The following is a 13,998-nucleotide window of genomic DNA, read 5'->3' as shown; positions in this document are numbered from 1 at the left end:
GCCCAAAGAACTTCTGGTCAGCCAGATTGAAGGAGCTAAATGGGCACGCCATAGGCTAGAGAGGAGATGGAGTGATGTGTTACAAGAGGATGTGGAGCTGAGTCGACTTGCAGATGACTGCAATCAGCGGTGTCAAGATCAGCCTCTGTGGATGAGGCTCGTGAAAGACGCTGCTACTTGGCAGTTGGAGACAGTCGCCCTCCAGCAACAACGGAGGGCAGTGGAGCGACGCTCAAGCAACGAGCGGAGCGCCAGATGGCTAAAACAGAGCAAGTTGGGACTGTAGAGGGCACAGGTGGTTCATCGGCCAGTCATCTCAGTCAACCCATGGCACTCCAAGTGGCCTTAAAGTGCACATCGCCTAGCACAAGTGCCGTGGTGGCGTCACCACCACTTAGTGGCGAATGGTGGTTGTTGTTGGATGAGTGATTTAGTGGTAGAGTGAGTGAGTGGATGATTGGGTGAATGCTTTGAGAGAGTGAGTGGGTGGGTGAGTGGATGGGTGAGTGAGTGCTTTGAGCGAGTGAGTGGGTGCATCAGTGAGTGGATGAGTGAGTGGGTGATTGAGTGGATGAGTGCGTGATTAACTGAGTGTGTGGACGAGTAAGTGAGTGGGTGAATAAGTGTGAATGAGTGGGTGAATAAGTGAGTGGATGAGTGAGTGAGTGGATGAGTGAGTGGGTTGATCGGTGCGTGAGTTGATGAGTGGGTGAGTGAGTGAATGACCGAGTGAGTGGGTGAGTGCATACCTGTCAACCCGTTATCAGTGCCTATCTTATTACAGACCAAGTCAGACCTTGTTGGTCACACGTGTAAGAATAAAAATAGTTTAAGCTTAAATATTGTTGAATTTGTTTCACTAGTGGCGATGTTTACTCCACACCACTACACCGGGTAACTCATTTGAGGCTGAGTCGACCTAGGAGAGGCTACGTGTACCGGTTCAGATAAACGTTACTGGTGGTGCCCGTCAGCGGGAATCGAACTCGGGGGTCGCCGGGTTCGTTCTGACCTCCCTCTCACTCCACGGCAATGACAAAGATTCCCCGTGTAGCCTGTTAGCAGACTGTCGGAGCAAGTGCTGCTAGTGAGCAGCACGTTTGAAGGGCCCAGCAATGTGGCACACGAGGGGGGGGGTTGGGACTGGCCAGCACCACGCCCGGCCGCCTTTGTCTCCCTCCGGTGGCGACGTTTACTACGCATCGCACCGGGTAACTCATTTAAGGCTGAGTCGACCTAGGGGAGAGAGGGGCCCCCAGGAATGGGTTCAGATGATCGTCACCTGGTGTCGGTGGTGGAATCGAACTGGTGCCTCTGTTAGGTTGGCAGCACAGCGCAGAGCTAAACCACCACCACCTTCATAACTTCAACCGAGAAGATGGATACAAATTGAGCAATCATTGGAAAGATGTTATTAACCAGGTAAAACCTTAACTGCTTTATGGTGTTGTCTTAATATCCACATCTCCAGTTTCTTCAGCCTCTCCCAGCCCCGCTCACTTCTCCCCCCCCCCCCCCCCCGGGATTTTGTCGTGCTCGTGCCTTGCTCGCCCTGTAATCCCTCTAACTTGCAGCACTCAACTCCCCTACCCCACACCCCCCTCTCTATCTCTCCTCCCTGGCTCCTCCCCCCTCTCTTACCTATATAGCCTCTTGTTACAGCAGCCTTTTTGCCCACTTCAGCAATTGTTTATTGTTGTGGTTGTCCCACCTGATGACGGACGCTTATGTTGCGCCCGAAACGTCGTGATTTAATTTATGTTATACCTACGTGACTTTACCGAAAGAACCAAAGAGTACACCACCGCCGCCGTCACCACACCGCGGACGTTAGTAACGCGGCGCATTGTGTGATCTGAGCCATTTTACTTGGGGGAGACAAAGGCGGCCGGGAAACTTCATCCCCCGTCGCGACCAAGACACAAATAGGAGCTTGCTAACTATGGAAGCGGTGGGGGGAGGGTGGGGATGGTGATATGGGGAGCGGACCCGGCTGGAGACCCGAGTTCGATTTCCCGCTCACGGCCACCACCACCCCTCAGTGATAGCGATTATTTGAACAAACCGTAACCTGGGCCTCCCCTATGTCGACTCAGCCTCAAATGAGTATCTTGTGCAGCGGTGTTCAGTAGTAAACATCTGAAGTCCTGCACCTAGCCTGGCACAGCAGTCATCCCATAGACACCTGCAGGGTTTGTCCCGTGACCTCCTCCTCCTGCACCTAGCCTGGCACAGCAGTCAATCCATAGACACCTGCAGGGTCTGTCCTGTGACCTCCTCCTCCTCCTGCACCTAGCCTGGCACAGCAGTCGACTCATGTGGCACCTGCAGGGTCTGTCCCGTGACCTCCTCCTCCTGCACCTAGCCTGGCACAGCAGTCAACCCATAGACACCTGCAGGGTCTGTCCCGTGACCTCCTCCTCCTCCTGCACCTAGCCTGACACAGCAGTCAACTCATGTGGCACCTGCAGGATCTGTCCCGTGACCTCCTCCTCCTGCACCTAGCCTGGCACAGCAGTCAACCCATAGACACCTGCAGGGTCTGTCCCGTGACCTCCTCCTGCACCTAGCCTGGCACAGCAGTCAACCCATAGACACCTGCAGGGTCTGTCCCGTGACCTCCTCCTCCTCCTGCACCTAGCCTGGCACAGCAGTCAACTCATGTGGCACCTGCAGGGTCTGTCCCGTGACCTCCTCCTCCTGCACCTAGCCTGGCACAGCAGTCAACTCATGTGGCACCTGCAGGGTATGTCCCGTGACCTCCTCCTCCTGCACCTAGCCTGGCACAGCAGTCAACCCATAGACACCTGCAGGGTCTGTCCCGTGACCTCCTCCTCCTCCTGCACATAGCCTGGCACAGCAGTCAACCCATAGACACTTGCAGGGTCTGTCCCGTGACCTCCTCCTGCACCTAGCCTGGCACAGCAGTCAACTCATGTGGCACCTGCAGGGTCTGTCCCGTGACCTCCTCCTCCTGCACCTAGCCTGGCACAGCAGTCAACTCATGTGGCACCTGCAGGGTCTGTCCCGTGACCTCCTCCTCCTGCACCTAGCCTGGCACAGCAGTCAACCCATAGACACTTGCAGGGTCTGTCCCGTGACCTCCTCCTCCTCCTGCACCTAGCCTGGCACAGCAGTCAACTCATGTGGCACCTGCAGGGTCTGTCCCGTGACCTCCTCCTCCTGCACCTAGCCTGGCACAGCAGTCAACTCATGTGGCACCTGCAGGGTCTGTCCCGTGACCTCCTCCTCCTGCACCTAGCCTGGCACATCAGTCAACCCATAGACACCTGCAGGGTCTGTCCCGTGACCTCCTCCTCCTCCTTCTGCACCTAGCCTGGCACAGCAGTCAACTAATGTGGCACCTGCAGGGTCTGTCCCGTGACCTCCTCCTCCTGCACCTAGCCTGGCACAGCAGTCAACCCATGTGGCACCTGCAGAGTCTGTCGCGTGACCTGCCAGCAGCGAGCCTTCGACACATAACGTGGCCTCAAGGTGCACCTAGCCTGGCACAAGCGCCGTCACCGCCACTTTGCGGCTGTATTGGCATTGGTCTGTGTATCTCTGTGTGCATCTCTGCACTTGCCCCAACAGTATGTTCAGGCTATACGTGGGATCTTTGCATGTGTATCTCTGTGTGTCTGTGTGTGTGTCTCCGTGTGTTTGTGTGTGTGTGTCTCTGTGTGTGTGTCTCTGTGTAACTGTGTGTCTCTGTGTGTGTCTCTGTGTGTGTGTGTGTCTCTGTGTAACTGTGTGTGTGTCTCTGTGTGTGTCTCTGTGTGTGTCTCTGTGTGGCTGCACTAGTGACGATTATCTGAACTGGTCCTGGGCCTCCCCTAGGTCGACTCAGACTCAAATGAGTACCTGGTTCGGTGTGTACACATCGCCACTGGGGAGACAAAGGCGGCCGGGCGTGGTGCTGGCCACCCACCCCCTCGTGTGCCACAGTGCCGGTAGCCTTCATCGGTGCTGCTGGCTGCTCGCTACTAACAGCACTTGCCCCGACAGTCTGTATGAGGCTGCACGGGGAATCTTTGTCTCTGTGTGTGTATAGGTGTTGCTCGTTACTAGCAACACTTGCCCACAACACTCTGTTAGAGGCTACCTGGGTCATCTTTGTCTTGTTGGGGTGCTGATGGATGGCTGCGGAGTCTTCGAGGGAGGGAGGGAAGGAAGGCCTCTGATTGGGTCCCCCGAGTCCCCAAACCTCTCCCCTCCTCTCTTCACGCGGCCCCCCACACCCCCGGGGTGAATTTAAAAGGCGGCGTTGCATCGGCTACTCCGGCAGAGACCAGAGGACCAACCCTCCTCCATCTCTCCCCATCTCTCTCCCCATCCCATCCCACCACGCGCAGCGCTCCCCAGATCTTCCGAGCGTCCACAGGTGAGCGGAGCAACTGTGGACTCGTTTCTCTGTGACTCTGCCTTGTCTCTGTGTCTCTGTGTCTCTGTGTAGCTGCCTTGTCTCTGTGTCTCGGTGTCTCTGCCTTCTCTCTGTGTCTCTGTGTCTCTGCCTTCTCTCTGTGTCTCTGTGTCTCTGTGTCTCTGTGTCTCTGCCTTCTCTCTGTGTCTCTGTGTAGCTGCCTTGTCTCTGTGTCTCTGTGTCTCTGCCTTCTCTCTGTGTCTCTGTGTCTCTGTGTCTCTATGTGTCTCTATGGGTATCTGTATATGGCTGTGGGTCTATATGGGTCGTTTTGTGCCTCTGTGGGTATTTATAACGCGTTATGGGTTTCTGTGAGTCTATGAACCTCTATGTATGTATGAGTCTCTATGGATCTGTTTCTATATGTGTGTCTCTATGGGTCGCTATGAATCTCTATGTATTACTATGTATCTGATATGTCTCTATGGGTCTCTATGTCTCTATGGGTCTCTATGTGTCTGTGGGTCTCTATGTTTCTATGTGTTTCTATGGGTCTCTCTGCATCTGGTATGTGTCTCTGTGGGTCTCTATGTATATATGTGTCTCTGTCGGGCTCTGTGAGTCTCTATGAGTATCTGAGTCCCTGTATATATGGGTATCTATGTCCCTGTGGGTCCCTCGAGGTATCTGTCGGTATCTGTGATTCTCTACGAGTCTCTATGAGTTTCTATGTATCTATGTGTCTCTGTGGGTTCTCTATGAGTCTCTATGAGTCCATATATCTACGTGTCTCTGTGTGCCTCTATGGGTCTCTGAGTCTATATGTATCTATGTGTATCTAATGGGTTCTCTATGAGTCTCTATATGTCTGTATGAGTCTCTCTGCATCTGTTGTGAGTCTCTGTGGGTTTCTATACGTAATTTTCTCAAATATTTACGCGATCTAACCCAAAAAATGTCTTATGGACCATACGGTTTATCCTGTATTCTTTTAATAAATATATATATATATTTGTGTTTCTCCCTTGTTATGGAACGTTGCAGGATGAACGTTGAGATTTATAAAGGGCACGGGGTTACCAATAAGGTCTGAATAGGTCTGTAATAAGGTAGGGCACTGATTAGGGGTTGACAGGTATTTTGAAGTCTCCCATAAACTCCAATGTTAAAGTCTCCCATAGACTCCAAAAATAAAATCTCCCATAGACCCCAATGTTAAACGCTCCCATAGACTCAAATGTTAAAATCTCCCATATACTCCAATGTTAAAGTCTCCCATAGACTCCAATGTTAAAGTCTCCCATAGACCCCAATGTTAAAATCTCCCGTAGACTACAATGTTAAAGTCTCCCATAGACTCCAATGTTGAAGTCTCCCATAAACTCCAATCTTAAAATCTCCCATAGACTCCAATGTTAAAGCCTCTCATAGACTCCAATGTTGAAGTATACCTGTCAACCCATACGGTTTAACCGTATTTTTGTACAGGAGAAATTGAGTTTTCAGTTTCACACTGTTGACAGCCGTTTCAATACGGGCAAAAAAATAAGAATTTTTTTTTTATTTGTTTGTGTTTCTCCCTTGTGATGGGACTTTGTAGGATGAACGTTGAGATTTTTAAAGGGCACGGGGTCACTAATAAGGTCTGAATTGGTCTGCAATAAGGTAGGGCACTGATTAGGGGTTGACAGGTTTGTCGTTGATGGTTTTAGAAAGGACATCCGAAGTCCTTAGCCACGGTACTTCTGTCAAACATCCACCCATAGCCCCCCGGTCTTTGGAAACATTTGACCCTGCGACCTGGAGAGCAGGGGCAAATTCTATATTTCAGCGATCTAACCTAAAAGAATAACCTGTGTTATGGATGGAATGATATTGGTCACGAAAGTCTACGTGTTAAACTAAACCGTATGGGTTGACAGGTATGCAACTAAATCTTGACTTTTGTGACTACAGGAATTCATATTTGTTGGGTCTTTCGGTAAAGTCACGTAGATAGTAATCTAGATTTGAAGTTTTCGTGACTTCAGGGATCCATACTCTTTGGTTCTTTCGGTAAAGTCACGTAGGTATAAAATAAAATAAATTAAATCACGACGTTTCGGGCGCAACACAAGCGTCCGTTATCAGGTGGGACAACCACAGCAAGAAACAATTGCTGAAGTGGGCAAAAGGGCTGCTGTGACAAGAGGCTATATAGGTAAGAGAGGGGGGAGTATGAGAGCCATGTAAGTTTGCATCTTCACCGCAAGTACTGTGTGGTTAATGCAGAGACTTAATGCCTTGCAAAAGCTATAATCCATTTGGTGTTTGAACATCTTAACACAACTCTTGTTGTATTACTGCCAGAAAGGGGAAAACACTCATTCTTATTATTCATACGTTTACACTGGCAAAAAGGAATCCCATGATGTAGCTGCTGCTCATCCGGAGATGAATGTGGCTCTGCTACGTGTGGCATTTCCCTTGTACCGTTCGCCTTTGGGCGTTGTTCTCTGGTATGACGCGAGTGGTGAGACGAGTACTCTGTTATAGGGCAATCCGTTTGAAAAGCAATACATGTAATATTACTATCAGAGCCATGTGTGTTTGCATGTTCATCACAAACACTGTGTGGTTAGTGCACAGACTGCATTCCTTGCTAAAGGTTTAATCTATTTGGTGTTTGACCATCTTTACACAACTCCTGTTTTATTGCCAGAAAGGGTATGAACCTATTCTTATTTTTCACACGGGTTATCTGTGTGCTGGAGATAATTGTACATTTTGCTATGGGTTAAAATCTCCAACACACAACCGGTTAGTGCTGAACTAAGTAACTTCCTTGGGCACAAACCCTTAATTAATTAGCTGTGGTGTCGAGTGTTGGTGGGTTTAACGACACAACATCTATATTTACAGAGATTTAACCCAAAATACATCTCATTTATGGATGATTATTAGTGTAATAGTGATGTTGTTGCTGCTGCTATCAATGTCCAAATGATAAACCCAACGTTTGATGAGCTATAATTTGTGGTTGGCCAGTTCACTTCAGAAACATACGTTGATCATTACATTAGTAGGCTTTGTCTGATAGGATGTGGGATGGTTCAGTTGTATGTCTGAATGTATGTGTGTTTGTGTGTATTGTGTGATGAGTCTACGGGTCTCTGTGTGATGCGTCTGTGAGTCTCTGTCTGATGAGTGAATGGGTCTCTTGTGTGGTGAGTCTGTGGATCTCTGTGTGATGAGTCTACGGGTCTCTGTATGATGAGTCTGTGGGTCTCTGTGTGATGTGTCTCTGGGCCTCTGTATGATGAGTCTATGGGTATCTGTGTGAGTCTCTGGTTTAGGTTAATTTATATTGTAATTGGTTTGTTTACCTTACGTATACTAATAGGGGTTTTCCGCTGTTTTATAGCAACAAAACTGACACCTTTTGCAAGGAATCATGCTTACATTAACCACAATACTTGCAGTCAAATGCAAACAAAAAACAATACTCTGATAATTCATGCATTGTCTTCGAAACTGATTGGTCCACACCAGAGACAGCTTTCTTTGGAGCCTAGTCTTATATGGTGTTCGACCAGATGACGCCAAAAGTCATCTGGTCGAAAAAAGGGGAAAAACCCTATTAGTATATTTTGGTACTGGCAAAGGAGGTCCCATGATACCTTACCTATACTTTTCACTCCCATCCTGTGTCCGTATTGGTTACTGTTGTAACGTTCTAACCGCGTGCCGCTTACTGGACCATCTGTGACTAAAAAGCTTCACAGCTCATCAGATACCTCCTGCCGTCTAAATGACTGATTCTGATATAAAACGTCGTAAACGTCAGACCGCCCGTAACCTACAGAAGTTTGATTTTCCTCCCCGATATATTTAACAAACTAAATCGGAGCGTGTCGTCGAACAATATACTCAGCCACGTCAAATCACTTATCTAATACGTTGTCCGTAATTTTTCGATTTAAAGCTTTCGTGACTGCAGGGATTCATCTTCTTGGTTCTTTCGGTAAAGTCATCACGTAGAAGGAAAATAATAAAATAATAAAAATAAAACGTGAAAAAATAATTCTCACGACGTTTCGGCCGCAACGCAAGCAGCCGTCTTCAGGTGGAGAACAGGTCTGCCTTCTCGATAGATCTGCCTTCTCGACAGGTCTGCCTTCTCGACAGACCTATTCTCCACCTGAAGACGGCTGCTTGCGTTGTGGCCGAAACGTCGTGAGAATTATTTTACTATGTTTAATTTTTATTATTTTAATATTTTCCTTCTACGTGACTTTACCGAAAGAACCAAGAAGACGTTGTCCGTAATTGAAAATGTAATTACGTAAGCTCCTAAAAGCCACACTTATTGACATCAAAGGCATTGCCGCTACGTGCTCATAATCACACGCGCGGTGGCGGTGTGTGTACAATTACATTGGCACGAATGAGGTTGACCACGCAAAAGACAAAGATGCTGCTAGTGAGCAGCACCTACGAAGGCCGGCACTGTGGCACACGAGGGGGTGGGTGGCCAGCACCACGCCTGGCTGCCTTTGTCTCCCCAGTGGCGATGTTTTCGACACACCGCCCGACAGGCTGAGTTGACTTAGGGAGGCCCAGGAGCGTTCCAGATAATCGTCACTGGTGGTTGGCCGTGAGCGGGAATCGAACTCGGGTGGCCGGGCTCGTAGCACAGCACTCACCGCTACGCTACCGCTCTCCAGACATACACGTACACACAGATACACACCCATCCACCTAACCACTCAGTCACCCATACACTCAACCACCCATCCACCCAACCACCCATCCACCCATCCGCCGAACCACTTATACAATCATCCACCCAACCACCCATCTAACCAACCACCCATCTACCCATCCACCCAGCCACTTATCCATCCATTCACCCAACAACCCATCCACCCTACCACCCATCCACCCTACCACCCATTCACCCATCCACTCATCCAACCAGCCACTCGACGACCCAATCACCCATCCGCCATCCACCCACGCGGGGCCACTCTATGTCACGGAGCTGTCGCTCATCAGCATTTGAGTTCCGCGAGGTGCTTGGCAAGTGACATTTCTGAGCGTTCGACGTTCGTGAGAGATTAAGTGGATAGATTAAAATAATGATGATTACAATAATCGTCATCTGTGGAGCCGAGATCCAGTTTGACCACAAGTGTGTATGTTCGTAACCCGTGGGGAGTGGTGGTGCAGCGGTTAGCGCTCTGCTGAACTGCGCTTCGACGAACCCGGCGACCACCCGTGTTCGATTCTCGCTCAAGGCCACCACCAATAGCAGCAGTGATAGCGATGATCTGAACCGGTCCTGGGCCTCCCCTAGGTCATCTCAGCCTCCCCTGGGTCGACTCAGTACCCGGTGCGCTGTGTGAAACATCACCCCTGGGGAGACAAAGGCGGCCGGGCGTGGTGCTGGCCACCCACCCCCTCGTGTGCCATAATGTTGGCCTTCATAGGTGCTCGCTAACAGCACTTTCCCCAACAGTCTGTTAGAGGCTACGCGGGGGATCTTTGTCTTTCTGTGTGTTTAACCTCATTCGTGTCAATGTAATTGTAGACACAGGCAGACACCACCGCGTGTGTAATCGTGAGCACGTTATTAGTGGCAGTGCCTTTGATTTCAATAAGTGTGTGGCTTTTAGGAGCTTAGGTAATTACGTCTTAAATTGCGGATGATAAGTGATTTAACAGTTACTCTGTCGATTGTTCGACGATTCGCTCCGATTTAGTTTGTTAAATATATCGGGGTGGAAAATCAACTTCTGTAGGTTATGGGCGGTTTCCCGTTTACGACGTTTTACACGATGGGAGTGCAAAGTATAGGAAAGGTCAACAAATCACTTAAAATATAAAAACACCCAAAACATAGACTAATATGTTTTGGGTGTATTTGAGACCCATAGACTCATCACACAGAGACCCAGATACTCATCACACAGAGACCCAAAGACTAATCATACAAAGACCCATATACTCATCATAGACAAACCCATAGACTCGCCACACAGATACCCATAGACTCATTATACAGATACTCATAGACTCATCACACAAAGACCTACAAACTCATCACACAGAGACCCCTAGACTCATCACACAGAGACCAATAGACTCACACACATACCCATAGACTCACACAGAGACCCATAGACTCATCACACAGAGATTCATAGACTCATCACACAGATACCCATCGACTCTTCACACAGAGACCCATAGACTCATCACACAGAGACCCATAGACTCATCACACAGAGACCCACAGACTCATCATACAGAGACCCATAGACTAATCACATAGATACCCACAGAATCATCACACAGAGACATATAGACTCATCACACAGAGACCCATAGACTCATCATACAGAGACCTATAATCTCATCACACAGGGACCCAAAGACTCATCACACAGAGACCCATCGACTCATCACACAGAGACCCTCATACTCGTTACATAAATACCCACAGAATCATCACACAGCGACCAACAGAGCTGTGTAACTTCTTCTTCAGAAGCGACTTGGCCATCACAAAGGATAGCAGCTCAGCAAAGTGGCTTATCATCATTCTCATCATGTCGACATTTATAGCGGCAGCCAACGACTCCAATGCAGTGGTTGTTAAAGCTTTACTGCAGCCTTGCACCCCTTTGTCTCTCAATCGTTAAAAAAGTGCATAATGTTAATATTGGTATGAACCTCCTGGTTACACCAGCCCACAGGGGATTATTGTGTCCGTCGTGCAGGGATGAGCTGGGTGGGGAGGGAAGGGTGGGGTGGGGCTGGGTGGGGAGGGTGGGGAGGGGCTGGGTGGGGAGGGTTGGGAGGGGCTGGGTGGGGAGGGAGGGTGGGGCTGGGTGTGGGGTGGGGTGGGAGGGGTGGGGCTGGGTGGGTAGGAGCTGGTCACCCCGTGGTGCCCTTATAAAACTCAACGTTTAACCTACTCACGCCGGCTTATGCCCGCCCTCACAGTCGGGCATATTTGCGGAATACACCACGCCGCCGTTGACCCTGGCCATTGACCGAGCAACCCAACGTTCCTACCAGCTCCCTCCGCAGGAATGTATTACATGCATAGGGTTTGATTAAACAAAGTAGTTGTAACTTACGTGCCCGACCTTAATTTGTGTTTTCTATGATTTACCTTCAATAGTGAATTTGGCCATGTCTCTCTGAGTGTATGAAATTGATGTGGTTGAGGAATTGGTTCAGAGCTGGTCGGCCATGTGGCCAGATGACAAATGTGTGATCCACGTACCTCTTCCACAAGGATGGGCATAGCGTGGATACCTGGATGGTATCCATCTCAAATTTTTCCATTAAAATATAGGCAACAACCGGAGATAAGGAAGAACCCATTGGGGTGCCTTCAATTTGTTTGTAGAATGTTCAATTCCAGGTGAAGTATGTATTGATAAGGCAGTGTCTCACCAGGGCCAGTACATCAGCATGCAATCATTGTTGGACAAAATCTTCAATGATTGCAATGGTATTGGGCACATGAACTTTGGTGAACAAAGAAACTACATCTAAACTAACGAGCCAAATCACCTGGGGACAGAGAGATGTCCTTAATTGACAATACCAGGTGAGCTAAGTACAGAAGAGGTGGTCTTACCAGTGAATGACTGCAAGATATTGGGCCAGTTTGTAGGTGGGTGAGCCAATGGTGGGACGAAGGGGTGTACACCATCGTCTCCACGCAGAGCCCAGAGGCACATAGGGTGTGGGTAGGGGACGCCTAACCATTGATTTCGATTCTCCTTTGCAGGAAGCAACTTGCGGAGACATGGGGACGATACCGCATCTGTTCCTCCTGTGTGAGTGACATCACCCGATCAGCTACTCCGCTACAGCTACACCTAGATGCCTGGTGTCTCACAGCCTGCTGCAGCTACTCCGCTACAGCTACACCCAGATGCCTGGTGTCTCATAGCCAGCTACAGCTACTCCGCTACAGCTACACCCAGATGCCTGGTGTCTCATAGCCAGCTACAGCTACTCCGCTACAGCTACACCCATATGCCTGGTGTCTCATAGCCAGCTATAGCTACTCTGCTACAGCTACAGCTACTCCGCTACAGCTACACCCAGATGCCTGGTGTCACATAGTCAGATAGTCAGAGATGTATATAGAGACTCATAGAGATAAATATGGACTCATCGATATACAACGAGATACATAGAGACACATGGAGATACATTGAGATACGTAGAGAGGCATCGAGACTCCTAGATATACATAGGGACTCAGAGATACATAGCGACGTAGATATATCCATAGAGACTCATAGAGTTACGTAGAGAATCATAGATGTACATATAGACTTATATAGATATGGAGAGATACATAGAGACTCATAGAGATTCATAGAGTTGTATATATAAAGACTTAGAGATCTACATAGAGACATATAGAGTCTCATATATATAGATGCTTACTCAAAGATACTCATAGAGACACGTGGAGACTCATAGGGATGCATAGATACACATAGACTCATAGAGAAGATACAAACAGATACATAAAAATTCAGAGATATACAGAGACTCATATAGATGTATAGCAACTAATAGAGATACGTAGAGATTGATAGAGACGCATTCATATACTGTACATAGAGATACCCAGACATATAAAGATACGCATAGAGATTCAGAGATATACATAGAGACTCATATAGATGCATAGAGACTAATAGAGAGTCATAGAAATACAGAGATATATGGAGACTCCGAGACTCAGAGATGTACATAGAAAGTAGTAGATATACATAGAGATGCATAAATATTCAGAGATATACATTGAGATGTCCATCCTTCTTCTTAGGCACTGCCGCTACTCGCTAACAACACATGCCCCAACAGTCTGTTAAGGCTACACGGGGGATCTTTGTCTTTGTGTGGCGTGCAGGCCTGGTGGCTGGAAGCTTCATCGTGTTCACCGAAGGTATGGACAGTCGCTGCTCTATGATCTTCCCGGGTCCGACCCTGATGAGAAGTTAACTACCTCGCCTGGTGGACAGGAGGTCGTGGGTTCCATCCCGACCTTGATGAGATATTAACTACCTCTCCTGGTGGACAGGAGATTGCGGATTCAATCCCGATCCTGATGAGATGTTAACTACATCGCCTGATATGCAGGAGGTTGTAGGTTCGATCCCGACCCTGATGAGATGTTAACTACCTCGCCTGGTATGGAAAAGGTCGTGGGTTCAATCCCGATCCTGATGAGATGTTAACTACCTCGCCTGGTATGCAGGAGGTCGTGGGTTCGATCCCGATCCTGATGAGATGTTAACTACCTCGCCTGGTATGCAGGAGGTCGTGGGTTCGATCCCGATCCTGATGAGATGTTAACTACCTCGCCTGGTATGCAGGAGGTCGTGGGTTCGATCCCGACCCTGATACCTGCTGTATACGTCTCTATCTCTCTCTCCCCGTGGTCGTGCAGAATTTTCTCTGGGTCCTCCAGTTATTTCCCTCCACATTTAATAAACATGTGCTTTTACCATTTGGCTTCAATACGTTTCCACGTGATGATTATAAGCCACTTGGTTGAGATATCGTGTGTTGCCAGTTGATAGTTATTATTGAGCTGATCTGGCCCATACCTA

The 13,998-nt window shown here is 48.7% G+C and overlaps 1 protein-coding gene across 1 annotated transcript in view; it reads left to right on the top strand.

Moving 5' to 3' along the window:
* The first annotated feature begins 4,281 nt into the window (after positions 1 to 4,281).
* LOC133359964 (chitotriosidase-1-like) overlaps positions 4,282 to 13,998 on the top strand; it is a 44,703-nt gene continuing 34,986 nt past the window's right edge. The window contains exons 1-3 of the mRNA XM_061578530.1: positions 4,282 to 4,384; positions 12,153 to 12,201; positions 13,296 to 13,331. Coding sequence (XP_061434514.1) covers positions 12,171 to 12,201; positions 13,296 to 13,331 — 67 coding nt within the window. The 5' untranslated portion in view covers positions 4,282 to 4,384; positions 12,153 to 12,170. The remainder of the gene's footprint in view (positions 4,385 to 12,152; positions 12,202 to 13,295; positions 13,332 to 13,998) is intronic.

The sequence above is a fragment of the Lethenteron reissneri genome, chromosome 66 (genome assembly GCF_015708825.2).
Source record: "Lethenteron reissneri isolate LAM-NWPU_2019-01 chromosome 66, ASM1570882v1, whole genome shotgun sequence".
NCBI lineage: Eukaryota > Metazoa > Chordata > Hyperoartia > Petromyzontiformes > Petromyzontidae > Lethenteron > Lethenteron reissneri.
The sequence above is the reverse complement of the archived record's forward strand: the minus strand, read 5'-3'. Positions and strand labels throughout refer to the sequence as shown.